Consider the following 27,907-nt stretch of genomic DNA (forward strand, 5'->3'; position numbering starts at 1 on the left):
GTTGTCATTTCCTTCTCCAGCGGGTCTTCCCCTCCCAGGGATTGAACCCACATCTCTTGTTCTTTTGCATTGGCAGGCAGATTCTTTACCACTAGCAACACCTTACTTTGCTAAAGGAATGGACTCCACAAAAGCAGCAAATAGTTTTTATTTCCACAACACAACCCATCTTCCTTTTCTCCCAGGAGCATAAAATTGACCTCAGCCATCAAAGCAGAGGACAAAAGCTGATAAGTGACAGAAGGCAAAGGGTTACTAGAAAAATAGATTCTGCCCAAGGCTCTCCTAGGGATTCAAATCCCTGTCCCAAGGCTCCCCTCCAGGGCTCACCAAATGGAGGGAACTAAGCATATGAAGAGAGGCTGGAAACTGACAAGGGGATTTTACAGAAAAGGAAAGGAGCCTGGCAGTGAAAAGACCTGAGGGGTGGGGGTTGGGGGGGAGCCTTGCTCCTAGATGAGTGCTGAAAAAGGAAGGGGGAAGAAATAATTGGATGACGTATGTAGTTTTCCATCATGTCGACCATTCCAGATCTCACTGAAGCTAAATTCTGACCAGTCTATGGAGGTAGAAATTGGGGATGGAAGGAAAATTAGAATCCTTCCTACTTCCCCCAGAGAGTAGACTGTTGATTATCCAGCTCTACCCTTTTCCCAGCCTGCCTCCCCCAAAAAAGCTTCCAAATCCCTTAGCTAAAATTTGCATCAGAAAATGGAATGAGGGTTGTCATGAGTCTTGCCCAAATCCTCCAGCCTCAGAACTGACATGAAAGTTGAACAGGAATGGGGAAAGGGAAGTTTAGTAATGAGATTACAACCTCCCTTCATCCCCTACTCAAAAACTCAGATCCCTGGGCAGACAGGAAGGGAACATCAGGCAGCTGTTGTCATCAGGGACCCATGCAGACCTGTTGAACAGACCCAGTAGGTGAGAGAAAGCTGAGCTGGAGGCTAGGAGAGTTTATCAGACTCCTAGAAGTAGAAGCAGGGGCCTGGGGTCAAAGGAGGAGCATGAAGCAACGCAGGAACAGGAGCATTTTAGCCCCCAAACTTATGGGCCACCTTCCACCACCACCCGCCCACCTAGTGCTAACCAGAGGGGCCCATGCGGGTGGCAGGCTGATCAAGGGCAGAGCTTGATGCGGGTGCCCTTGGAGAGCACCCGGAAGAAAGGGAAGACACGCTCGCCCAAGAAGGCAGCCGAAAAGGTGTGCACGTGAGCCAGAGTCTCTGCATTGTAGAAGCCCAGGCGCCCAGCCTCATAGTCCAGGTACACGCCAAACCGCCGCGGTTTCTCACTTGGGCTCAGCAGTGTCTGCTCCGTTGAGCTTTGTGCCTGGTAGCGTTTGCCATTGGTGCCCACACACCACACTTCCCGCTGGAGCAGGGGCTGCTGGGGCAGGTGGAGGCGGCGGCGGCGGTGGTGATGGCGAGAGGAGCTGGCATCCCCACTGCCCACAGAGGACCCCCCAGAGCCCACCTTCTCCTTATGATGGGTTGATTCACGGGCAGCACCCACCGCCCAGCCCCGCCGCCCACCCACCTCTACCTCCCAGTAGTGCCGGCCAGAGCGGAAGCCCTGGGCCCCCAGCACGCAGCAGTCAGCCGAAAAGCGCTTGGAATGGTCAGCAACCTCCTGCCGCCTCTCTGCCAGGCGGACCCCCCGGCGGTCGGGAGACAGCATCAGAGCCGGGTGAGCCGTGTCAGGGTCCAGCGTCAGGTCCACTTGGGAGGAGGGAGGACAAATACGCCAGGGCTGGAACGACTGCTCCCCGTTAGTGGGTAACTCCAAAGTTTGGCCTTTCCTGCGGCCCTCCCCCTCCACCTCTCACCCTCCCCACCATCCAGCTGTCTTCAGCTCCCTGCCCCAACAGAGTCTGGGCTCAAGTTCCTAGGGGCTCCACTTCTTTTCCCCACTCTGTTTTCAGGACACCAGACAGGTTTTCCCTCTGGTCCTGGCTTTTACTCCCCAACACCCACCTGGGCTAGAACAAAAGCTGCTCTTGGCTTGAAGCCCCAATTGGCCTGCCTTTATCCTGCTCCAGTTTCAGCACCCATTCCCCCAGGGCCCAACTTCCCCTCAGAACCCAATCTCAGGTCTGTGAAGGGAAAGGCAAAGGAAGGTCGAATGGGTGACCTCCCTACCTCGGGCAGCCTGACAGAACATCCGGCTCATTTTCCTCACGATGGCGTCTGTCAGGAAGTCATGGCTATGGGGTTGACACGGGTCAGGGGACCAGACCTCTGGGGGCTGCAGCTGTACCTCTTCACACCTGGAGAAGGGGACCGGGCAGGGGGTGGGACCATGATATTCCCAGAGGGAATAGCAGAAGCTGAGGGGAAGGAGAGGGTCCAGGAGGCAGAAACTCAGGTCCTGGGGAAGGAAGGAGAGGAGCGGGATATCCAAGAGATGCAGGGACGGGGAACCAGATGCCATTGGGTCACAAAGGATAAAGGGTGAGAACACACCTATTGAAAGTCTCCTTGATGTCCTGGGAATAACAAAAAGAGGGAGAGGGAGAAAGAAACAGAGAGTCAGCTGCACAGGGATGGTTCCCTTCTCCCCATCTGATTCCAGCCAGAGAAAGAACTGAACTTGAACAGTGAGTGAGAAAGCATATACAGGGCCTTCAATAAACATGCATCCATCTCAATCACCCATATGACTCATTATGCCTAATTTAACTCATCCTGCTGTGAGCCCAACAGAATTTACAGCCCCAGTAAAAGAATTTTCACAATATGACTTGGTCCTATTTTTCAAGATGTTAATGTCAAAAATTATTTTCCAAACCCTTAAAATCCCTTTACAAACTGAATCTTCATTCTTTTCATGAGGTACAATTATCACACACCACATTCACTATCAACGTATCTGTCTCCAGCCTCAAAAATCCTTTTTACTCTTCGGGTTAAATCACTGTGGGTTCCTCCCAGTGAGAAGAGAGGTAGCTCTGGACAGGTGTTTGGTAAGCACCGCCTGATACAGCAGACACAGGGCTCTGGGGGGTGAACAAGGAAGGGGCCATTGCTTACCTGGAGCAGCCGCAGGCCCCCTTGCTGGCTTCGCTCCTGGGCCTCAGCCAGCAGGCGGCTTAGCTGGGCAGCCTGCTCTGAGAGGCGGCTGGCCGCTGCTCCTGCACGCCCCAGCTGAGCTTCATGCATCTCTCGGAGGCGCCGCTCTAGCCCTGCCTGCTCTTCGGCCAGAAACCGTGTCAGCCGCCCAAATTCTGAGGCCACAGCCGCCAGCTCTGACTTCATCTGGCTCTGGGATGATGCAAAGGGGATGGTGGATACCACCTCAACACACAGAAACAAACCTCCAATTTGGTAACTGCTGCCCCTCAATTCAAGGCAAAGGAGCCCTACATTCTGAATGGAAAAGAGCCCCTGACCCCTTCCCCATCTCTTGACTTTAGCATGCTCCTGGCACAATGGTCCCAAACTCACCAACCACTGCCTGCAACGCTTATCTCCACCTTGGCTACTTGACTCTTTCTTCAGGTCTAAGCTTAAATATTCCTGAGAAAAGTCTTCTCTCTCTTCCAGATCTAAATCAGGGTCACTTACATAAATATCGTATCTCCTCATGGCATATGCCTCAATTTGAAAGGTTATATTTACACTGGAGTATCTTTTAAAATCCTCTTTCCCCACTGCTCTATAAACTCTGTTGCCACAGGGTCCTCAGACTGTAGAACAGTGCCAACTACTGAGCAGGTACTTGGTGAGAAGTTTTTGAAATAAAAAAATTCAGGAATCAAGATACAAAATCAGGGTCCTGGCTATTCCACTAATGACTATGGGAAAGTCACCCAATCCTTCTAGGTCAGATGTCAGTAAATTTTCCACAAAGGGTCAGATAAGATTTTACACTTTATGGGCCACGAGGCAAAATCAAAAATATTATGTAGATAAAGTTAATATATAAAGAGAGAAGACCTCTACCCATTCCCACTCCATTTGCCTCGGCAGGGCAACCCTGGATGATCAGCACACTTTTCGCCCAGATATAAGCTGGAGACACTCTTAAGGGTATGTAAAAAGAGTTAAAAGGCCAGAGTGGGAGGGAAGTCCTGGCTGGTCAAGTGCGTGAAGAAAATAGTTTCACTCTCTGTCCCAGTGAAACTCAGTTCCTGACAGTGCTGAACCCCAGGAGCCCAAAAATCTCAATTTGGGCAGGAGGCTAGAAGCAAGACACTCCCTGACTCCCAGACTCAAGATTCCACCACTGGGTGCCCAGCAACAAAGTCCCTAATGTATAGGTGGCAATGAATGAACATGGGTCCTGGAAAGTGGCAAGGCTCAGCCACCCTGGCAGGAAGGCAGGCACTGGAGAGATGCGGGAAGACGTCAGATAGGAGGGATGCCTGGCTTGGTGCCCAAAGCTTATAGCCAGGTCATTCCAGTGCCTACCAGCTTTACAAAAAGAGGCAAGAGTAAAGGGTTGGAATTAGGGGAAAAATATTTAAAAATACTCCATGGGGAGGGGTAAGCAATAATGAAAAAAGGCTGGAAAACACCAGACTAGAAGATAATAGGTCTCTGCAATGCTGACATTCCTCTACTCATGCTCCTCTCACTCATGCCTTGCCCACCACCTGACATCTGTCTTGGAACCTGGAGCTTCTCTGACAGCTGGTATGTGAATTTTGCCTTGCCCTCTTCTGTCATCTGTGCTATCTGGAGTGATAGTATGGGGCAGCAGGTCTAGGGTTAAGTGTATGGGATGGTAAACCTGCTCAGCAACCTTGAGCCAGGGACCAGCCCTTTCCAAACTAAACCTATTTCATTCCATTTTGGAACCTAGGAATAAACATGCCTCTTGATTTGCTAAGGCTTCCCTGGTGGCTCAGATGGTAAAGAATCTGCCTGCAATGCAGGAGACCTGGTTTCAAACCCTGGGTCATGAAGATCCCCTGAAGGGAATGGCAACCTACTGCAGTATTCTTGCCTAGAGAATTCCATGGACAGAGGAGTCTGTTGGGCTACAGTTCATGGGATTGCAGAGTCGGACACGACTGAGCAACTAACTCTTTCTTTGAGCTGCTAAGACCCCCTCTCCTCACAGACAACCCAAGAAGGTGTCTACTACTCTCCCAGGCCTTGGCTGTCCCTCTTCAGAGGACCCAGTCACCACTTGTGAGAGCCCATCTTTCCTGCTCTAACCACAGAACCAGTCAGCCCTGTCAAGGACACTCACTCACCTTCAACTCTGTCACCCGCCTCTCCTCCTTGGCCTTCATCTTCTGCACAGCCTCCAGGTGCTTCCTCAGCGGTTCCACATGCCCCTGCAGTTTGGCCTAAAGAAACGGAGAACGGAAGGAAGGAAGGTTAGAAGTCTTGGATAGGTGAAGCACCTGCCCTCAAAGGCCATATCCCCCATTCTCCCTGCAGTGGGTTGGGCTCAAAGCCTGATACCCATTACAGGTATTAAATGAGCATCAAATTCCCTTCCTCCCCTTTCTTCTCTTCAGATGATGACAAAGGCTTTCAACCCTCCTCCTGAACTCATGTACAAAGTCTGCAGGTTAAGATTCTGGGACTTCCTTGGCAGTCCAGTAGTTAAGACTCTGCACTTCCACTGCATAGGGCCCAGGTTCAGTCCCCGGTCAGGGAAATAAGATCCTGCATGCCACTCGGCCTGGTCAAAATAATAAATACAAGGTAGTGGCAAGCCACTCCAGTCCTCTTGCCTAGAAAACCCCATGGATGGAGGAGCCTGGTGGGCTGCAGTCCGTGGGGTCGCTAAGGGTCGGACACGACGGAGCGACTTCACTTTCACTTTCACACATTGGAGAAGGAAATGGCAACCCACTCCAGTGTTCCTGCCTGGAGAATCCCAGGGATGGGGGAGCCTGGTGGGCTTCCGTCTATGGGGTCACACAGAGTCGAACACGACTGAAGTGACTTAGCAGCAGCAGCAGCAGGATCCTGATGACTACATAACACCACACTCAAGAGGTGGGAGTGAGCATGGCTTGAGCCCCTCGGTGCACAAAGTCTTTCCATATGAATGCTCTTACATATGGTTCCTTCCTCCTCATAAGCAATCTTCCTCATAATTTTCAACTCTAAATACTTTTATGATGATTTTATGCCTATGCTAAAAATCTTTCAACAGTTCTCTATGACTTGCAATATATAAGGCTCTCATTGCACCTTCATTTCTAGCCTCCCCTCCTACACCTCCTGAACACAGAATCTTTAATTTTAGTCACATAAAATTTCTTATCTTTTCCTGAGCATAATTCCATACTTTTATCCATGCTAATCCCTCTGTCTGGGACTGCCCTTCTACACTTAGCCCAAGGCATTCTTCCTTTAAAACCCAGCTACCTGTCCATGCCCCTGATACTCCCCATCCCCAACTTCCTCTGTGATCCCAACGAACATGAATACACCTTTACAATACTTCCCTGCACTGTAATTACTTACATGTGTTCTGTCCCTAGGACACACAGGCTCATGGGAGCATGGACCCCACTTATTTTAATTTCTATGCTTCTCTCCCACTCAGTTATTTGCTAAATGGAAAACAAATACACTCTCCTCCTAAAGTTTTAACTCGTGCAACAAAAATGCACTTGAGCTCTGTGTTCTAATCGTTTGTAACAGAATCTTGTGCTTTAAAGACCAGAATGGATAAGCCTGGTTTTTGTGCCCTTTCCTTTTTTATGCCTTCTACTTCTGCCTTTCTGCCTCCTTTTCCTTGGGGGGGGTAATACAGCCTAGAAGAGCTCAAGCCTAGACTCTGATCCGAACCTGAATGCAGGCAGGTGACCTGAAGTAAGCCATGCTTCAAGTTACCTCATATTAAAAAAGGAACTAGGAATAACAGAATCTACCTTGTGGACACAATGCTTAGCACAATGTCTGGCACAGAGCAAAAGATCAGTACTAAATGTTATCTAGAATTCCCTACCCAGGCCTAAGCTGCCAATGACAATCTGATAATGACCCTTGATCTAAAGAGGTTACTGACCCAGAGCACAAAAGGTAGTCATTGCAAGGTTAAGGAGTTGAAGAAAAAAATCGGAGTAAAATTACAATCAATCCATAACATAAAAATAGCATAAACAACACAAAAATTTGCCTTTTGCTATTACTTTCTACTTTTTTCCAGTAGGGTCAATAATTTCAACTCTATTAATTAAAAATTTATGCTTATATTTCTCATTTAATATTTTTCCTAAATTATGGACAAAAAACTCATACACGAATCCAAATAGAGTACCATTTAAGAGAAATTTTCAAGAACCTTTAACTTTTTTGAAGCTTTATTTATATATCATTTGTGCATTATTACCTATTCAATAAAGAAATATTTCTATAAAACAACACTGTGCCAAGCTAGTGCTAGTTAGTGTATGTATCTGAAAAGAAACTATCTGCCTGTAAAATACCCTATAATTTAGAAGAGGAGACTCAAATGAGTCAGACATAATAAAACTTATGTATTTACATTTACTGATCAGTTAATGTCAGACTTTGTGTTTAGTGGCCTCTTCAAATTTCAGAGTTCTACTGGGCTGGCATTCAACAGCTACGGCTAACACAAAGTAAAATCCAGTTTCAGAAGCTCTTCAGAAGAGTTCTGCAAGGATAGGGTGGAGAAGGGATGGAATGCCCCATGGATATGCCATCCTGGGATCCAGTTAATAAAGTGACTACACATTGATGGGTACAGGTAACTAAAAGCCAAGAGGATACAAAAGGGAAGGACAAAAGGAGCTCACAATCTCCCCTAATGATGTAGGGCCTAAAAGGCAGGTGGTAGTACCAGTGCAGTGATTTCCATAGTAGCCTGGGCTTTCTAAAGATAACCCTCCCTGTCAGTGATTCAGAATCAATGATGGTAGGGCCCACTGTACTTCTGAAAACCACCACTAATAACTGGAACAATCAGCCCGGTTTGACAATCACTCTGTGGGAGGAACAGTTACTTGTCATAAGGGGTGTAGGTTTGTCTTAACTGTACATACCACTCCCAGCTGAGAAGCTCTAGACATCTTACTCTAAAACTGGGGTAATGATAATAAAACCCAAATGAAGTTACTGTACAAATCAGTAGAAGATTATGAAAACACAAGTCATAAAACATAAAAGCTCTGTGCAGACTACACAGAAGCAGCTACCCTCTCCTCCTGGTTCCACTTCTACAAACCATCTGGCCCTTTGGTAAATGTTATTTCTACCATCTGTCTCACAAATCTCACAAATTTGTGTCTCACACAAATCTCCTTTGCTGCTGCTGCTGCTAAGTCACTTCAGTCGTGTCCGACTCTGTGCGACCCCATAGACGGCAGCCCACCAGGCTCCCCCATCCCTGGGATTCTCCAGGCAAGAACACTGGATTGGGTTGCCATTTCCTTCTCCAATGTGTGAAAGTGAAAAGTGAAAGTGAAGTCGCTCAGTCATGTCTCCTTTACTTGTGTCCAAAAAGACACTAACTAAACTAGAATCAAACTTCAAGGAGAAAAGTCACATGTCAGAAAAATCAAACAAGATATCAAAATAGTGGTGATGTTATAAACAGTATAGGCCAGGAAAGGCGGGGGGCGGGGGGATGTAGTTACTAGTAACTGTGTGGCCCTGTGTATATTACTTACAACTCTCTGGTTCTGTTTCCCTTCTGTTTCCCAATCTGTAAAACGGGAATACAAACCGTAGCAAACTCACAGGGTTATTTTCAATTTTAAATGAGACAGTCCATGAAAAAGTGCTTAGTACAGTGCAGGGGTACATAGTAAGTGTTCAGTAAATATTAACTTTTAATTCTGGAGAAATTAAAGTTCAAAGACATTCAGAGACTAAGGGCCAGATCTTCTGACTTAAAAGCCTATCCCTCTTTTCTAAATACCCAGGAAAGGTAAGAAGTCCTGTCCAGTACACCAGAATGATTCAGATCCAACAAAATTCCTCAAGGGGAAAACAAAGCCATATCTTGGAGCAGAGCATATGAGTCTGATACTAGTAGTCAATATACACTTCTGTTCCTCAGAGCACTTTGAGGCCCAAGCTCTTTCTTGGAGAAGGAAATGGCAACCCACTCCAGTATTCTTGCCTGGAAAATTCCACAGACAGAGGAGCCTAGCAGGCTACAGTCTATGGGGTCGCAGAGTTGGCCAGAACTTTGTGACTGAGCAAGTTCTTTCCATTTTAAGAGGTTTTAATCAAGGACAGATTTTTAAGAGTCAGTCACAGTTAAATAAGACTGGTGGTAAAGCCCTAAGGGTTTGTCACTTGCATTTCTATAACTTAGGGACAGTGGAAGTGCAAAACAGCAGAGGCTTTTCCCCAAGAGACAAAGTCCAGTGATATGACATCACCAGATTTCCTTTGAGGAAGCCAGTCTTCCCTGGTCTTCTTCACTGTGTCTACTTTGTCTGTGTCCAGGATACTTCTCACTCTAACCATCCTGGTGCCAGTAAGGGCTTAGGTAAAGAGAATCAGCTCAAGAGTACAGGAGGCTCTTTGAACGGGAAAGACACCATTTCCTTACCCCAGTTTCTCTTCCTTCTTCTCCACCCCAACTAAACTCCCATCTTCTACTCTCACCTTGTACTCCTGCACCACCTCCTCCAATGGCACCACGCTGTGCTGTTTGTGGTTCCTGGATTCTCGACATACCACACAGATGGCCTCTTCATCCACCTCGCAGAAGAGCTTCAGGGCTTCTTGGTGTTTGGGACAAATGCCCTGCTCGTTCCCACGGCTCCCCCGACCAGCGGCTGGGTGCATCTGCCGAATCACCTGGACCATGTTGGCCAGCTGCAGGTTGGGCCGGAAGCTCCGCCTAGGAAAGCTCTTGCGGCACTGAGGGCAGGTGAAGCACCTCCGAGGAGTTGGAGGCGGGGGCAGTGGGGTGACGGGATCTAGCTCCTCTTCCTCGTCCTCCTCCAGCACTTCCTCCTCGTCCTCCTCCTCCTCTCCCCTCAGGTCCTCCTCCATGTCCCCCAAGTAGTAGTCCAGGTCTTCCTCCTCCTCCTCCTCCTCCCACACGTAGTCCATGTTGTCCCAGTTGGATCCGCCCATGCCACTGGTCCAGAACACACCCTCTTCTTCCTCCTCGACCTCCTCCTCCATGTCGCCTTCATAGTCTTCATCGCGCATGGGGGTGTCCCAACCCCCACCGGCCCCCACAGCCTCCACTTCTTCCTCCTCTGCGTCCTCCTCCTCTTCCTCCCGGTCTAACTCTTCTCTGTCCTCTTCATCCTCCCCTCCCCACAACTGGGTTACACACACTCGGCAGAAGTTGTGCCCGCAGCCGATGGACACGGGGTCCGTGAAGTAATCGAGGCAGATGGCGCACACTGCCTCCTCCTGAAGGGTCTGCACAGGGTTGGGTGCCATGGCAACGGCAGCCATCTTAAGTGTCCAGTCAGCCAGTATAGACGGGTGGTGGGGGGCGGGGGGCGGGGGGGGGTCTTCCCTCTCAGACTCCCTGACAACCCAGCCCCACCCCCAGCCCTGCCCCTCCACACCTCGCCTCAAGCGCAGCCAAAGAAATGTCCTCCCGACAACACAACCCTGCACACAGAGTTCCCTACTCCCAGACCACAACCGAGTCCCTGAAAGGGGAGGGGACAGAGCTGAGCGATACCCCCAAGTCCCTCAGGTGGCCCTGAGTGCAAATCTGCCCCTAAGCTCCCTTGGCCTCCTCATAAACCCCCGCCCCTCCTCACTTCCTGGCTCCGCCCCCTCACTTCCGGCTTCCCCTAACACTTCCGGTGCCGCTAACCACCCAAGATCGCGAGCTCCCTCCCAGATCACGCTACGCCCCTTTCTCCTCCCGCTTCCCCGCCCCGGGCCCCCAGATGACAGGAAACGATGAGGCGACGCTCTAGCAGGCACTCAGGAACAGGGAGGGAGGCCTAGAAGGACGGAGGCGTACGACTCTGTAATGCGAGGGAGTGGGGAACGCAGACGAAACTGAAAGCCCGGCCTCCCCCATCGCCCGCCACTGGGGATAAATTTCGGAGGACTTTGGAAGGGCATGGCGCCCGTCTACTCTCAATGCTATGACCGTATCGGCCCGGCGCCATCCTACCGACCGGACACGGAGAACTGCAGCAGGAACTCCCCACGGCAGATGCCGGAAATGGGAAGTGCGGGTGTCTGTGAGAATCCTGAAGTACTTCCGGCCCATCTAGGCGAAGGACTTTGTTGTTGGGAGACTCCAAGAGTCGGTCAGAGGCTGACTAGGGGGCGGGGTCTGTAGAAGTGCGGTGGAAGTGGAACCGGAGACCCTTCACATCCTCCCCGCTGCAGTTGGCATTTCCACACGCTTTGTAGAAACTACCATCGGTCACTGTCGCTTCGTTTAGATGAATTTTCTTAACTGCCATCAGTAAAGGAACCGTAGCAAATCATGACATGCACATTCACACAGTGAAACAGTTCAGATGTAAAAAAGGGAATCCTCCCCAAAATGTACAAATGAAAAAAACAAGGTGCTAAACAATGTGTAGAGTATAATTGTAAAGACGGGAGGGGGATAAGATGTTAAATGTATGTAATAGCTTTATAGTCCTGTGCTAGTTCATAAAGGTAGTTCCTATCTCAGAGGGTTTAGTGAAATTACTGGCGTGCAAAACTATTATAATATTGCCTAGCACATAGTAAGTGAGATACAAGGTTTAGCTATACATCATTATCATCGTTGTTGTCTATCTCTGGATGAATACTAGTTTATCTAGGACAGTTTTCTGTAAATGTTCTGTATCTTTTAAACTTGAACCAAGCCAATGCATTGCCTTAAAGAAAAAAATAATAGTTTTGTTTCCCACCCCCCAAGTGCTGTTGAGTCTTTCAACTCTTTCTGAGCTGTACTCCACGCCAGAATACTTCGAGGTCTGTCTTCGTGGAGTCGCAGTCTAGGAGCAGGGGGGCAAACTGGCTTTGCGGCATTGGGTTATACTTGAGAGAATCCTAGATAGGATGTAGAACGGTATCAGTAAAGATGCTGCTGTGGTACCTGGAGCATCTAAGATAAATGGATTATTTGTGCGATAGAAATAATACTTGATGTCTTTAAAAAAACATAATCTTGCTTAATTAAAAAATCTTTTAAAAACAGCGGGGAAAGTTACGGGACTCCCTAGTGAGTGTAGGGCGCTGCGCGATGCCAGAACTGGGCACGCAGAATTGACCCTGATCTCGAGGCGCTTCACGCCTCTTGTGGAAACCCAGAAGGACGTGGGCTTTATAAAGTGGTGGTCGGAACGCGCCAAAACTACGAATCTTCGTGCATAAACTATGTACTAGGCCGTGCCAGGAACTGCAAGCGCTCCTGTGGCAGATAAATGGCACCACAAGACCTGAACGTGGTTCAGACGGCCCCTAAAGGGAGCCCCATGTCCCTTTGGAATCTTGTTCTGTCTCATCCTGACCAGTAGGGGCCATTTGTAGATTGAGGGAGTAATCAGCGAGCAGGCCTTCGTGGGCGTTTCCGTAGTGTAGTGGTTATCACGTTCGCCTCACACGCGAAAGGTCCCCGGTTCGAAACCGGGCGGAAACAAATTTTACTTCTCAATTCTACCTCTCTCGTGTCCTGTAGAGTGAACACCTCACATCAAAAACGTGTTTGCGTGTGTCTGTGTTTACCTGTATTTCTGTTTCTCGGAGACAGGCAGTGAAGCGGCAATGTAGTAGGCAATACTCTACCTAAGTGCTCCAGTGAAAATTCGGTTCTGGTACCTCAACTAATCTCTTTGCTCTTCCCCTCGGAAGCCTGCATGGCCAGCTGGCCCACGTCGAGGGGGTGTAGATTTCATATCCCTTTGCCAGGAGCACAGTAGGAGCTCCATAGTACTTTTGTAGTTGTTTAGTAGCGATCTGCGTCCTTGCTTGTGAATTTTGGTCTCCTGGGACTGAATACGTATTTCTGTCGGTGGCCCGGCTAGCTCAGTCGGTAGAGCATGAGACTCTTAATCTCAGGGTCGTGGGTTCGAGCCCCACGTTGGGCGATGGTTAGTTTTGGAAAATGAGACAATAAAAGAGACCTCAATGTAAGGGCAGCACACCCCAATGTAAGGGCAGCAGACCGAGACCCTTCTGGGATCCATCTTCTCGCTGATGATCGCCAGTAACTGAGCTACAGAACAGATGGAATGAGTGCACCAAGCTCCAAGGGGACTGCTGCTGCTAAGTCGCTTCAGTCGTGGCCGACTCTGTGCGACCCCATAGACGGAAGCCCACCAGGCTCCGCCGTCCCTGGGATTCTCCAGGCAAGAACACTGGAGTGGGTTGCCATTTCCTTCTCCGATGTGTGAAAGTGAAGTCGCTCAGTCGTCTCCGACTAGTAGCGACCCCATGGACTGCAGCCCACCAGGCTTCTCTGTCCATGCGATTTTCCAGGCAAGAGTACCGGAGTGGCTTGCCATTGACAGTGAAGGTTAAATACCGGGCGACAAATTCATGTGTTTACGAGAAAACCCTCCTCCAGAAACTGCGGTATGAACCCAGGGCCCCATGATTGGCGACCACTTTACCAGGTGATTTTGAGGTTAGTATTCAGCGCTCTTAAAGCCGCGGCACTATTTCGAAGTCTGAAGCCCTCACGTTCAATATATTCTCTTTAAGCTTAACACTGAGTCTATCTTTCTTGAATTGTTGCCCTACACATCCTAGTCTCCACATTCACCCCACACAAAAGGAATGTTAAAATGCCCCCCACTTTTTTTAATCTTAAAATCATGATACATTTTATTTACAGAGTTCGAAGACTGATGACCTGGAGAAGGAAATGGCGACCCACTCCAGTGTTTTTGCCTAGAGAATCCTGTAGACAGAAGAGCCTAGTGGGCTGCCGTCTATGGGGTCGCAGAGTCGGACACGATTGACGCGCCTTAGCAGCAGCAGCAGCAAGACTGATGACCTGACAAACACATTATTCCGGGAAAAGGCACTTGGTCAGTGTTAGAGGATATGCTTACCACAGGTCTTCACGTTCTTTAAAAAAATACTTTTTGTTTTCTTTATTAATTTATTTTAATTGGAGGCTAATTACTTTACAGTATTGTAGTTTTTGCCATACATTGACATGAATCAGTCGCCGGTGTACATGTGTCCCTTTGTCCCGATCCCCCCTCTCACAACCCTCCCCGTCCCATCCCTCTGGGTGGTCCCAGTGCAATGTCTTTTAGTGCCCTGTTTCATGCATCAAACTTGGGCTGGTGATCTATTTCACATATGGTAATATACATGTTTCAATGGTAGTATCTCAAATCATCCCACCCTCAGCTTCTGCCACAGAGTCCAAAAGTCTGTTCTTTATATCTGTGTCTCTTTTGCTGTCTTGCACATAGGATCGTCGTTACCATCTTTCTAAATTCCATATATATGCGTTAACATACCATATTGGTGTTTTTTTTTTTTCTGACTTACCTCATTCTGTTTAATAGGCTCCAGTTTCATCCACCTCATTAGAACTGACTCAAATCCATTCTTTTTAGTAGCTGAGTAATATTCCATTGTGTATATGTACCACAACTTCCTTATTCGTCTGCCGATGGACATCTAGGTTGCTTCCATGTCCTGGCTATTGTAAACAGTGCTGCATTGAACACTGGGGTACATGTATCTCTCAGCTCTGGTTTCCTCGGTGTGTGTGCCCAGCAGTGGGATTGCTGGGTCATATGGCAGTTCTGTTTCCAGTTTTTTTAATGCATCCCCATACTGTTCTCCATAGTGGCTGTACTAGTTTATATTCCCACCAACACTGTAAGAGTGTTCCCTTTTCTTCACATCCTCTCCAGCTAAAATGCCCTTTTTTAAAAAGACCCTAACTTGAACATCTTCAGCAGGTCTTATCACCAGCTTCTTCCTTAACTTCACATGAAGTCATTCTTTAACATTTATTGTTCCTCAGTCCTGTAAATTCATCTGATTTCCTATTTTCCATCTGTAGAAGTCTCCCCACATACATACCAGACCACAACAGAAGTCGGCTGATTATATAAAGCTGGTTTATTAAACTTGCTAAGTGAAGGATGGTGATCACCTTCAGTTTCAGAAGTGTATGGAAAGGAAGAGTTAGGGAGAGTTTAGCATGACACCCTCTGAAGACAGTGCAGACAGGAATTGGGCAGAGCTGGTAAAACAGAGTTCCTAGTACAGTCATAACTCACACATCCCTGGGGAGTTACTGTTATTACCATTTTTTCTCAGAATTGAGGGGTCTAAACAATCCAGCGTTGAAATACTTTGGACTTTGGCATTTTATGTTGCAAAAGGCTTGCAAATTCGTCTGCAAAGTTGCTTCAGGGCTTTTTTTTCTTTTAAACCACCTTTACTGGGACTGGAAAGCATTCCTAAAAGATTCTGACTTTTTCATTAAGAGAAAGTCAAAATGTACACATTTCTCTTCCCTGTCTCCCAACAAGTCGAGGGCACATCCTCCCCAGCTTTTTGCTACAATTTCTGCTTTTCTCTCCTCTCCACCCATTCCACAGAAGCCCCTCAGGCCAGGTCTTATTTGGAATCCCTCTGCTGCTGCTGCTAAGTTGCTTCAGTCGTGTCCGACTCTGTGCTACCCCGTAGATGGCAGCCCACCAGGCTCCCCTGACCCTGGGATTCTCAAGGCAAGAACACTGGAGTGGGTTGCCATTTCCTTCTCCAATGTATGAAAGTGAAAAGTGAAAGTGAAGTCTCTCAGTTGTCTCCGACTCTTAGTGACCCCATGGACTGTAGCCCACCAGGCTACTCCATCCATGGGATTTTCCAGGCAAGAGTACTGGAGTGGGGTGCCACTGCCTTCTCCGATCCCTTTGCTAGTAAGTGACCTATGTAGCTCTTGGCGTTCAACAGTTCAGACCTCAGGCTAATGCAGGGTAGGATCTTTGCTCTTTAAAGGTCAAAGAGGCAGAAAGACTCTGATGTACGTTTTGGATTCTTTCAGGAATGAAGAGTTGGAGGTGTGAAGGAAGTGAGACTTCCTCGGGGAGAGGGGCTGAAAGGACATAACCACAGTCGAGACAGGAAGGGGCCTGCGCCAGGGTCAAGGCAGCAGCCAGCCGGAGAAGTGGCAAAAGAGCTGGATGTATGGTTTGTACTCAGGGCAGGAAAGGGGTCTCCTGGATTTCTGCTTTATACGGGTTAATAATCAAGATCAGATACTGAAGATTGGGGATGGTAGGGGAGGGAGGAGAGAGGTTTAGTCAGTTCAGTCTTGGACAAGTTGGGAGATGTCTAAAAGGACATGTCCAAGGCAGGAGGATCTGAAGCTTGTGGAGAGCGGTCACAACTGGAGTCACAGATGCAGGGAAGGAGAGTGGGTCAAATGTGACCTGAGATCTGACACTCGGGGAGATGGCCTCAAGTACATGGAGGAGTCCGATTAGGAGGAAACACAGCAACGAAACTTCCACTGAAGCCAAGGGAGAGGAGGTGTGCAAAAAAGGAAGGACAAATGCATAGAGTCAAATTATGGTTTAGGAAGGGAAAATTGTAACGCGTTCACGAATTGGGCCACTTGCAGTCCCATTGCTAACCTTGAACTAGACTCTGACAAGAGAGTCTCCTGCCCTGTGCTCTGAAGGAGAGGGGCTTCCCTGTCACAGACACATCCCTACTCAGTAAGACTCAGCCTCTTTTCCAATTCCTGGTTACCTTGGTCTTTGGGAACCAGCGCTGGTGGCAGAAAAACACTTTGCAGTATTTTAAACCATCCATACTGCTCTTAAATTTGCATACGTGTAAACTACATATCGGAGAAGGCAATGGCAAGCCACTCCAGTACTCTTGCCTAGAAAATCCCATGGATGGAGCAGCCTGGTAGGCTGCAGTCCGTGGGGTCGCTAAGGGTAGGACATGACTGAGCGACTTCGCTTTCACTTTTCACTTTCACACATTAGAGAAGGAGATGGCAACCCACTCCAGTGTTCTTGCCTGGAGAATCCCAGGGACGGGGGAGCCTGGTGGGCTTCCTTCTATGGGGTCACACAGAGTCGGACACGACTGAAGTGACTTTGCTGCAGTAGTAGCAAACTACATATACATTAAATTTCATCCCAATTCTGGGCATCGAATGCTAGGATTGATGAATTTTATTTTTATAAGGTACTTAAGAGATTTCACTACATTTTCAAAATTTAATAAAAATTTCAGCTTTATTTAAGTAACATCGACTTAAAATTTGATATGTTTCAATCTCCCCTTTATTCTTAATAATTTTATATTATTCCTAAGAAATAGTTATTCTGAAAGCAAATGTAAAATTAATTTCATTGCTGCTTGTTCGTATTTAACGTATATTTTGACGAAAATATATTCAAATCTCATGTACTTTGTATTTGAATCCTTTAGAGCGTAACTATCAATAGAGCACAAATTATGTGAAAACTTAAACCCGGCAGCAGTCCCCCTCAGTTCAGTTCAGTTCAGTCGCTCAGTCGTGTCCGACTCTTTGCGACCCCAGGAACCGCAGCACGCCAGACCTCCCTATCCATCACCAACTCCCGGAGTTCACCCATACTCATGTGTCCATCGAGTCGGTGAGGCCATCCAACCATCTCATCCTCCGTCGTCCCCTTCTCCTCCTGCCCTCAATCTTACCCAGCATCAGCAGTCTCCCTAGAAGACAGATAATGAAAAGTGTTATCCACGTTTTACCTTCCCTTCGGCGAGGCCCGCTGCTTTCATTCACGCCTTTGTTTTTTAATTGCTGAACTTGACTGATTTCACAACCTACCAACCGGTCGTGCTCCACAAGTTTGACAAACACTGCTATCTAGGGCCACCAGGGGTCCGATGTCCCAGAGTAGAATTGTTCCCAGGGCTCTGACCCAGCAAGAGAAGGGCCTGGGCGGTGACAGTGACTATAGTTTATAAAGGATTTGGAAGGGCTAAGTGTCAGATGTTTCCGTAGTGTAGTGGTTATCACGTTCGCCTAACACGCGAAAGGTCCCCGGTTCGAAACCGGGCGGAAACAGAGCGGGTGTTTCTGTTTTCCCCCAGCTACATATAATCACTTTCTTCTAGCTGATTTGTCAAGTTCTGTCATCTGTCTCCGGAATGTGTGTGCGTAAACGTATGCTTAGCTTTTACAGTTTAATTCTTACCGCTCTCTTTTCCAATCTGTTACCAGTTCACTTCAAGCGAGTATATTCCGGATCTCTAGGTCTGTAGCGCAAGAGAAGGTAGTCTGTGATTAACTCATCCTTCACAGAACTTAAAACCCTAGAAGATCAGAAGGCAGGAATGCCACTCAAAGTCAAATGAAATAGTAAAAAGTACAAGAGGAAGTGCGTTGTAATCATGTAGTGGAAGTCAGGCTGGGAAAGAGAGTTCACAGGAAAGAGGACAGTAATGACCTCACCATCTATCACAATCACATTGACTGTCTGGTCCTGTTGGTGTCTTCCTCTCCTGCAGGTGAGGCCTCAGACACGTCACACACGGTGACTAAATGTGGGGTCGAGGAAGTAGCAGACGGAGCTAAAGGACGGAGAATGCGGAATGAAACAGGCACCGAGAGAAATTCAAGTTAGCACAGCCGGGAAAGCACCTGGTTTTGCCAGAGATCTGCTGGTGACTGGTTCCTGCTCAGCGCTGACGAATATTAGCGCGACAACCTTCACCTTACGGGACACCACCGTGAGCGAGTCTGAGTTTTTCTATCCTGACTGGTTTCATTCCCGGCCTGCACCTACACATCTGTCTTCAGCGGCAGAATAGAACAGTAAAAAGAACATCAGCATCCCCACAGGCGGCTCGGTCAGCCGCCTTCTTCACCCGTCCTCACTGGCTGGGCATCTGCCGCGTGCCTATGCGACTCCAAGGGTGTGTTCGGAAACGGGCTCCCGAGGTCAAGGGCAAAACGTCAGTGAAGGCTTCAGAGAAGCTGACCGGCGGTACTCGGAGTCCCCAGGCCAGAGTTCCCGGCCGGAAAGATGTCTGCAGACAGGCACACGGTGTGGACTTCTGAAGAAGTATAGCCTGCTTCTATGCATGGAAAATGGGGTTTACACTTTCATCCACCTGACGGTACAACAATGTACACGAGCGAGAAGCAACTACTTCTTTCCCTAGGACTTCTGTCAAGCTTGAAAGTCGAGTAGATAAAATATCTAAGTGGTAAATCAAATTCTTTTTAAATAAAGTTTCACAGGGTTTTTTTGTTGTTTTTTGACGTTGGGGCGGGGGGTGGGGTGGGTTGTGCGGAGGCGGGGGCGGGGTGGAAGGTTGGGGTGCCGTGCTGCACAGTTTGAGATTTTAGTTGCCAGGCCAGGAATCAAATCCCAGGCCCTGGCAGTGAAAGCACTTTCACATCTTAAATGCAGACAAAGCATAATCAAAACTAGCCGCGTGATGGCAAAGCTTGTTAGGTTACCTACATTCACGTAACTTTCACAGACACAAAACCAATATCGTGCCCATTTCTTTATCAGTGCTTTTTGAAAAATACTTACCCATATGCCTTAGCTTGGTTTATAGATGTAAACCCGACCAAAAAGGCTAGGGCCCAGCTGTACAACTTAGAGCCCTAGAAGAGTGAAGAAATTTGGACCCCGCTTGGAAGAATTCTCCCAGAGTTTCCCCTGCTCACCCAATTTCTTTTTTTCCTCCCCGCCTCATGTTTTGCTGACTGATTTGAGATAAATCAGTACAGTCCCTGCATCCCAGGCTCTGGATTGTCAGAGTGTACCGCTTGCTGTACCGCTTACAAGCCCACCCAAGACTCCGGGAGGCCAGGATCATCCCTCAGTCCTGTCACTCTTCATCAGGTGGATTTTAGTCCCTGCCTCAGCTAACATTAGAGTTCTCCTCTGACTTCCTTGGGGAGACAGTAAACAAATCCACTGCAAAACAGTTAACACCAAAGAGACAGCTGGGCTGGGCAATAAGCTCCACAGGAAGTTGTCTCATGGGGGTCATATTTCTTTTGGGTTACATTTAATGCTAACTTGTCAATAGGGCTTGAGAGCTTTATTAGTTTCATCTTGTTTCAATTAATGCTAAAGTTATACTCTTTTTGATGCTTAAATTGTTGCTGCTTATCAGTGGAAGCCCCTTTAAAATTGGCCCCTTTATCTTTTCAGCACTGCCCTGACAATTTGAAAGCACACTTGTTTCCTGGTAGAAACTCACACTTCAGGCCTATCTTTAATTTTTCCTAGATAAAGAAGAATTTTGGACCTCACTTGGAAGAATTCTTGAAAGAATTAAGTTCAGAAAGGTTGATTTTTTTTTTTTTTTAGTAAAAAATAAAACAGTCAAATATGGGTGCCAGGACACAATGCATGGGACTAAAGGTTGGCGCCCCCACTTCTGAGGTTCCCTAGGGAAATCCTATAAAGGATGTAAACGTACACTGAGGGCTCAATTTAATTGTAGCTTTGCTGGATCTTTACTTTTTTTTTTTCAAATAAACCTCAATCAAATATACTCAACATCAATACTCTACAAAATTATTTACCTAAATATCTCACTCAAAAGTAATTGTGTTACTTTTTGCTTTTATTTTTTAAACTTTTATTAAGAAATTTAAAGTAGACAGAATGGTATTAAGAAGTCTCAAGTACTCATCACTTAGCTTCAACACTTTTCTCTCTTTCACCATTTCTGTTTTATCTCTACATTCACCAGTTCCCACCCCACTGGCTCATTTCTTTATACTCCTCACAGATCTCATGATATATCCTTCTATAGTTACTCTATTGATCATCTCCCTTTTCCTCTGGTTGGTCTGTTACTGTATAAAACTTCAGGGTTAGGAAATAATATTAATAGCTACAAATCTTGTGAATTGAATCCTTACCATGGACTAAAAACTGTTCTAGATGCTGGACATACATTGATTCTTTGCATTCTTGGAACAAATCACTGTTAAAGGGAAATTTCATTCATCATTCATTTACACTGCAGTGAAAAAGACCAGTGAAAAAGACTTGCCCTCCTGATGTTTACCTTCTAATAGGCAATTAAAACAACAAACAAATAAGCAGATAGAAAAATAATCTTAGAGAGTGATACAGACTGTGAGAAAATTAATGAGGGTTATCTGACAGAGTGGTAGGCAGAGGACAGTATTATAGAGATAGGCCAGGAAAGATACATCACAAGAGGTGACAATGAGCTGAGTCAGAAAGATAAGAAAGAGCCACCTTACAAATATCTTGGAGAAAAAGACTTTGGGAGAGGGGGAAGAAGGTTCAAAGGCCCTGAAGTAGGCATAAATTTGGTGGATTTAAGGATGGGGGAAAAACCAAGACCTCCTTAACCAACCTTGGAGGTTAAGGAGCCACAGCTATATCCCCAAGGCTCTGCATTCTGATATCTCTGCTTCCACACCATTTGCTGGTTTTGTTTGAAGATGGGTAGAAAAATGAGTGGAGGACACAAGATTTTATGTGTTTGAGGACTCCCAGGCAAATGAAGAATACAGTAGGAATTTTTAACACAATGTGGAGTTTTTAAGATGAATGATGAATGAACACACAGGTTCATTCAGAAAATTTCAAATAAACAATAGACATCAGCTCTAGGTCCTAGCTGGGTGACCTCACCAGTGCCTCCCTCACCTCAGCATGAATTGAGAGTTCAGATAAAGTCTGTAATTATCATTTAAAATGTTTTAGAGAATATCATCAGTGGCTTAGATGTTCAGGATGATGTGTTTCGATGGCTTTAATTCACACAAGAACCAATGAAAGGGCTTGTTCCGGTTGTTTCAAATTTTTCTAGCTTTATAAGAAAAACAACAATATTTTTAAATTGAATTTAAAACCTTGAGAAAAACTAGACTTTAACATTTGTAACTATAATACAATGAATATTAATCACAAAAGAAGTATATATTCCTTTCCCTTTTCAAAAGCCTTCCACTGCCCTTAGACACTGAACATCTCAAATGACAGCAGAAAGGGTTTCCCAAAATAGGCAGTGATTTTAATCCAATTGGTCCTGACACAGACTAGAGGAGCAGGTCATTCTGGGTCATTTTGTTTGGCCACTATTCCTTTTGCAGGGAGTCCTCCAGAATTAGCTTGCTCTTGTTGACATTTTGTCTTCCTACTTAACCAAAATTCACATTCCCCACGATGTGACTGAGATATGCCTTTTTCTAGGGGGAAAAATGCAGACTCCCCTAAATGTCTTGCACCCTTAAACCAATGTGATATAAATAGCATTGAAATAATGGGGTGAGCGTTTGATGATGATTGAACCATCTCTACTGATGCTACAGAGACCATAGAAGAATGATTTTCTCAAGTTTAGGAAAGGGAAACCAGTAACTGTTAAAGATACAGGAGTATTTTTATTTTTGATACTGGAATATTTTTAGACTCCTCAGAATATCCGTCTACATGTTCATGCTCAGTTGTGTCCGACTCTTTGCAATCCCATGGACTGTAGCCCTTTAAGCTCCTCTGTCTATGGGATTTCCCAGGCAAGAATACTGGAGTGGGTTGCCCTTTCCTCCTCTAGGGGATTTTCCTGACCCAGGGATCAAAACTGCTTCTCCTGTCTCTCCTGCATTACAGGCAGGTTCTTTACCTGCTGGCCATGAATATAGTAAACCTGGAGATAATTTTCTGTTTCAAATGATATTTTTAAATAAAAATATTCAAGTAGATGGTTGATCAGTATTTACATATAAATTATATATAATCATTATTTGAGATCACTTCACAATCTACATGCATGATCTAATAATTTATATATGCCCTACATGACACCAAGACCTTATAGAAAATCACATACAAATTTAATTTCTTATATCTGATTGGAGTCTTCCTGCCCAAGGGAGAAAATTTGCCAAGGGAGAAAATTTGCCAAGTAAAAAATAACTAAACAGACCTTCCAATGATGTCATGGCTTTGCAAGTGAAGAAAACACAATGGCTTCCACAAAAACAGGTCTGAAAAGAGAAAAAATAGTGTTATCCTATACAGTTGGATTAGAAATCATAAGTCAGAGTGACAATGTGATCTTCAAAATCCTTTGCCCAAGTATGGTCCTATGAGAGGCAAAAGGAAGGTCCCTCTCTCTATAGGTAGTATCCTGTAAGCCCTGCAATGGTTATTATCTTATAAAACAGACAATGAGGGACCCTGGCAATATTAAGGGGGTATGGACAGTCACATGTTAGGTTTGTTTTTCAAGCAGCTTGATGCCACCAAGGCAGTGGAGAAACAATCAGTCTCATTCATGACTGGTGGGAAACAATAATACCCTGTAGGAGCCATAGCCTGGTGATTTGTCTATTTCTGTAAAATTACAGCCTCATATATAATGAATCTTACTTGACCCAGGAATCTTACTTCTGGTAATTTGCCTTACAGGTGTAAGTTCAAAAGTGCAAAATGACTACACTACATCCTTATTAATGCAGCATCACTTGAAATTACAAGAGATTGGAAACTATAAATATTCATCAGTAGGTGATCTGCTGGATTCATCTACAGTGGGATATTAGACAGCTGCAAAAAAGACTGAGGAAAATTTCTATGTCTTGAGATAGAAAGAAAATCAAAATACAACAGAGCTATAATTATATCTTTGTGTAAAACAGAGGAAAATAAAAATATCTTTGCATTAAAAAAATTCTGGAAGAATATGTACATGGATACAAACTTGTTACCTAGAAGGGAGAATAGAAGTTGGATTCTTTTCACTGAATATTTTTATAGATGTGTCATTTTTTGAACAGTACAGTATATTACCTACTCAAAAGATGTTTTAAAAACTCATTTTGTGGTGCAGCCTCTGTGGAAAATGGTATGATGATTAAAAAAAAAAAAACGTAGAAATACCTTCAGTTCAGTTCAGTTCAGTTCAGCTCAGTCGCTCAGTCATGTCCGACTCCCCGTGACCCCTTGAATCACAGAAATACCTTATGACCAGAAAATCCACTAGATATATGTGCAGAAGAAGTGAAAGCAGGAACTTGAACAGAACAGGTATAAGTAAACCCATGTTCACAGCAGCATTATTCACAACTGCTGAAAGATAAAAGGAATCTAAGTGGACTGATGCTGAAGCTGCAATACTTTGGCCACCTGATTCAAAGGACCGACTCATTTGAAAAGACCCTGATGCTGGGAAAGGTTGAAGGCAGAAGGAGACGGCGACGACAGAGGATGAGATGGTTCAATGGCATCACCAACTTGACGGACATGAGTTTGAGCAAGCTTGGAGAGTTGGTGATGGACAGAGAAGCCTGGCATGCTGCAGTCCATGGGGTCACAAAGAGTCAGACAGGACTGAGCGACTGAACTGAGCTGAAGTGTCTACTGAGAGATAAATGGATAAACAAAATATGGTATATACATACAATGGACTATTGAAAATTGAAAGTGTTAATCACTCAGTCGTGTCTGACTCTTTGGGACCCCAGGGATCAAACCCACATCTCCCACAAAGCGGGAAGATTCTTTATCGTCTGAGCCACAAGGGCTGTTATTTATAAATCCCTGTTATTTATCCTTGAAAGGAAGAAATTTGGAACATGCTACAACACGGAAGAATCTTGAAGACATCATGCTAAGTGAAATAACCCAATCACAAAGGAAAAATAATTTTGATTCATCTTATATGAGGTTCCTAGAGTGGCACAGCAGTAAAGAATCCGCCAGGCAATGCAGGAGAAGCGGGCTGGATCCCTGGGTCTGGAAGATCCCCCAGAGAAGGAAATGGCAACCCACTCCAGTATTCTTGCCTGGGAAATCCCAAGGAAGAGGAGCCCTAGTGGGTTACAGCCCATGGGAACTCAAAGAGTCGGACACGATTTAGAGACTAAACAACAACAAAGAATAGCCAAATGCATAGAGACAGAGAGTAGAATGGTGTTTGCCAGGGACTGGGAGAAAGATAGGGAGCTAATGTTCACTGGGTAGAACTGCAGTTGAGCAATATGGAAAAGTTCTGAGGATGGACGGTGATGAGGGTTGCCTAGCAATGTGAGTGTGTTTAGAGGCACAGAATTATGTATGCACTTAAAAATAGTGAAAATGAACAACAAGATCCTGCTGTATAGCACAGGGAACTATATTCACAATCTTCTAATAAACCATAATGGAAAAGAAAATGACAAAGTATATACACATAGACACACACACACACACATATATATCGTGAAAATGGTAAATTTTATTACATACATTTGAACAATTTTTAAAAATATTTATTTATTTTTGGCTGCACTGGGTCTTCCTTGCTGTGCGGGTACTTTCTCTAATTGCGGTGCACAAGCTTCTGATTGCTGTGCTATCTCTTGTGGAGGACTGGCTGTAGGGCACCTAGGCTTCAGCAGTTGCGCTTACGCCTCCAGAGCCCCGGCTGAACAGTTGTGACCCACGGGTTTAGTTGCCCAAGGCAATGCGGGTTCCTCCCAGACCAGGGATCCAACTGACGTCCCCTGCACTGCATGACGGATTCTTTAAACAACTTCTAGAAGGTTGCTTTGTTAGTAGGTGAAAGAGCAATCAACGAACAGGAGCACAACAGCAAGAAGCCCACATCAACTTACACACATGGATCAAGAACAAAGTATTTTTCAGCCTCAACCTTCCGGTAGGAAAGGGCAAAATGCACTTGCCGCCCAACGTGGGGCTCGAACCCACGACCCTGAGATTAAGAGTCTCATGCTCTACCGACTGAGCTAGCCGGGCACGAGAATAGGCGTTTCAGTAACCTTTACTTGAAGGAAGCGTTCTGGTTGATCTCGCTTGACTTTGAAGTTGAATTTCATTGGGACAAAATGGGGCCACTAAAGACAAGATTATTGGCAGCCTGAGAAATTCATACTCTACCAATCATGCTTGACTGACCGTCCTTCTTACTACCGTCCCGTTTCTGCCAGCACCCTAGCCCTTTTCCATCCCTGAGAAACACAGGCGGTGAGGGATAATGTTCGCATCCTTATGCCATCGACAAGCTTACTCCGTGAATTTTCAGTCCGAAGTTTAAATGCACCGTCGCAGGGTTGAGCCTAGAGTGAGTGAAGGGCTCTGCCGTGTCCCCAACTTGCGCAAACTCCACGCTTTAGAGTGTTTCCTTGGGTTCTGCATTTCTAAACTCTGGGGTCAAGAGAAAGCAAAACAGAAACCACGGCTTATTTTGGAGATGCCGGGGATCGAACCCGGGGCCTCATACATGCAAAGCATGCGCTCTACCACTGAGCTACATCCCCAGCGCGCCACAGTGCTTTCTCTAACTTCTGTTAGGTGGTTATTAGCACAAGGCGCAGTCGAACGAAAGGCATCTGCGAGTTGTGGCGAAAGGCTGCAAAAGCCAACGGCCAGCTCTGGGAGTCCTCCAGCTCTGGGAGTTCCAGGGTCCTCTACTGACTCTAAGCGAGAGGACTTCGACAGAGATGACGACCAAGGGGAGCACAGGACCCGGATAAACTTGGAGGCAGCGGTGGAAAAAGAAGGGAGAGTCATCCGGCCCGACTCCCAAAAATGAACTGTGAGCCGAAAGAAGGAAAGTAAGATTAGGTGCAGGATGCTGCTGCTGCTGCTGCTGCTGCTAAGTCACTTCAGTCGTGTCCGACTCTGTGTGACCCCATAGACGGAAGCCCACCAGGCTCCCCCGTCCCTGGGATTCTCCAGGCAAGAACACTGGAGTGGGTTGCCATTTCCTTCTCCAATGTGTGAAAGTAAAAAGTGAAAGTGAAGTCGCTCAGTCGTGTCCGACCCTTAGCGACCCCATGGACTACAGCCTACCAGGCTCCTCCATCCAGGGGATTTTCTAGGCAATAGTACTGGAGTGGCTTGCCATTGTCTTGTTAAACAAAGAGAAGAGTTGTTGTTCATTGTTCAGTCTCTCAGTTGTGTCTGACTCTGCCACCGCATGGACTGTAGCATGCCCGGTTTCCCTGTCATTCACTATCTCCCAGAGTTTGCTCAAACTCACGTCCAGTGAGTCCAGTGATTCGGTAATGCCATCCAACCTCTGTTGTCCCCTTCTCCTCCTGCCTTCAATCTTTCCCAGCATCAGGGTCTTTTCCGACGAGTCAGTTCTTCCCATCAGGTGGTCAAAGTATTGGAGCTTCAGTATCAGCCTTTCCAATGAATATTTAGAGTTGATTTCCTTTAGGATTACTGGTTTGATCTTGCTGTCCAAGGGACTCTCAAGAAGTCGTCTCCAGCACCACAGCTGGAAAGCATCACTTCTTTGGCGTTCAGCCTTCTTTACCGTGCAGCTCTCACATCCATGCATGACTATGGGAAAAACCTTAGCTTGACTCTGCAGACCTTTGTCGGCAAAGTGATGTCTGCTTTTTAATGAGCTGTCTAGGTTTGTCATAGCGTTTCTTCCATGGAGTAAGCGTTTTTTAATTTCATGGCTGCAGTCACCATCTGCAGTGCTTTTGGAGCCCAAGAAAATAAGTCTCTCACTGCTTTCATTGTTTCCCCATCTATTTGCCATGAAGTGATGGGACTGGATGCCATAATCTTAGTTTTTTGAATGTTTAGTTTTACGCCAGTTTTTCCACTCTGCTCTTTCACCCCCGTCAAGAGGCTCTTTAATTCCTCTTCACTTTCTGCCATTAGGGTGGTATCATCTGCATATCTGAGGTTATCGATATTTCTCCCAACTATCTTGATTCCAACTTGGGATTCATCCAGCCTGGCATTTCGCTTGATGTACTCTGCACAGAAGTTAAATAAGCAGGGTGACAATATACAGCCTTGATGTACTCCTTTCCCAATTTGGAACCAGTCCATTGTTTCATGTCTGGTTCTAACTGTTGCATCTTGACATGCACACCAGTTTCTCAGGAGGCAGATAAGGTGGTCTGGTATTCCCATTTCTTTAAGAATTTTCCAGTTTGTTGTGATCCACACAGTCAAAGGCTTTAGCTTAGTCAATGAAGCAGAATTCGATGTTTTTCTGGAACTTTCTTGCTTTTTCTATGATTCAACAGATGTTGGCAATTTCATCTCTGGTTCCTC

At 46.2% G+C, this 27,907-nt stretch overlaps 1 protein-coding gene and 5 non-coding genes across 7 annotated transcripts; 3 read left to right on the plus strand and 3 right to left on the minus strand.

Annotated features, from left to right (window-relative positions):
• Positions 1–132: 132 nt before the first annotated feature.
• On the minus strand, positions 133–11,106 carry TRIM41 (tripartite motif containing 41). Of its 2 annotated transcripts, none has more exons than XM_055429205.2 (6): positions 9,561–11,106; positions 5,207–5,302; positions 3,036–3,299; positions 2,469–2,491; positions 2,145–2,272; positions 133–1,724 (listed from the first exon to the last, which is right to left on the minus strand). In XM_055429205.2, exons 1-6 carry the CDS (start codon positions 10,368–10,370, stop codon positions 1,123–1,125), a joined length of 1,923 nt encoding a protein of 640 aa, XP_055285180.1. In that variant the 5' UTR covers positions 10,371–11,106; the 3' UTR covers positions 133–1,122. The 2 variants fall into 2 exon arrangements, with proteins under 2 accessions (XP_055285180.1, XP_055285181.1); XM_055429206.2 differs by having other exon boundaries at positions 3,036–3,266; positions 9,561–11,105.
• Positions 11,107–12,449: 1,343 nt separating this feature from the next.
• Positions 12,450–12,522, plus strand: TRNAV-CAC (transfer RNA valine (anticodon CAC)). The gene has a single exon. It is a non-coding gene; the product is annotated as a tRNA-Val (tRNA).
• A 375-nt stretch (positions 12,523–12,897) lies between these two features.
• On the plus strand, positions 12,898–12,970 carry TRNAK-CUU (transfer RNA lysine (anticodon CUU)). The gene has a single exon. It is a non-coding gene; the product is annotated as a tRNA-Lys (tRNA).
• A 4,891-nt stretch (positions 12,971–17,861) lies between these two features.
• Positions 17,862–17,934, plus strand: TRNAV-AAC (transfer RNA valine (anticodon AAC)). The gene has a single exon. It is a non-coding gene; the product is annotated as a tRNA-Val (tRNA).
• A 7,611-nt stretch (positions 17,935–25,545) lies between these two features.
• On the minus strand, positions 25,546–25,618 carry TRNAK-CUU (transfer RNA lysine (anticodon CUU)). The gene has a single exon. It is a non-coding gene; the product is annotated as a tRNA-Lys (tRNA).
• A 449-nt stretch (positions 25,619–26,067) lies between these two features.
• On the minus strand, positions 26,068–26,139 carry TRNAA-UGC (transfer RNA alanine (anticodon UGC)). The gene has a single exon. It is a non-coding gene; the product is annotated as a tRNA-Ala (tRNA).
• Between the last annotated feature and the right edge of the window lie 1,768 nt (positions 26,140–27,907).

This window comes from Moschus berezovskii, chromosome 8, assembly GCF_049115385.1.
Source record: "Moschus berezovskii isolate FMDL1 chromosome 8, NW_MosBer_1.0, whole genome shotgun sequence".
NCBI lineage: Eukaryota > Metazoa > Chordata > Mammalia > Artiodactyla > Moschidae > Moschus > Moschus berezovskii.

Coding starts and splice junctions, on each gene's coding strand:
- TRIM41 (XM_055429205.2), bottom strand. CDS start 10,370: ATGGCTGCCGTTGCCATGGCACCCAACCCTGTGCAGACCCTTCAGGAG. Junction 2,492..3,035: donor GGGGCCTGCGGCTGCTCCAG/GTAAGCAATGGC, acceptor TGTTATTCCCAG/GACATCAAGGAGACTTTCAA. Junction 1,725..2,144: donor GTTCTGTCAGGCTGCCCGAG/GTAGGGAGGTCA, acceptor CCTCCTCCCAAG/TGGACCTGACGCTGGACCCT.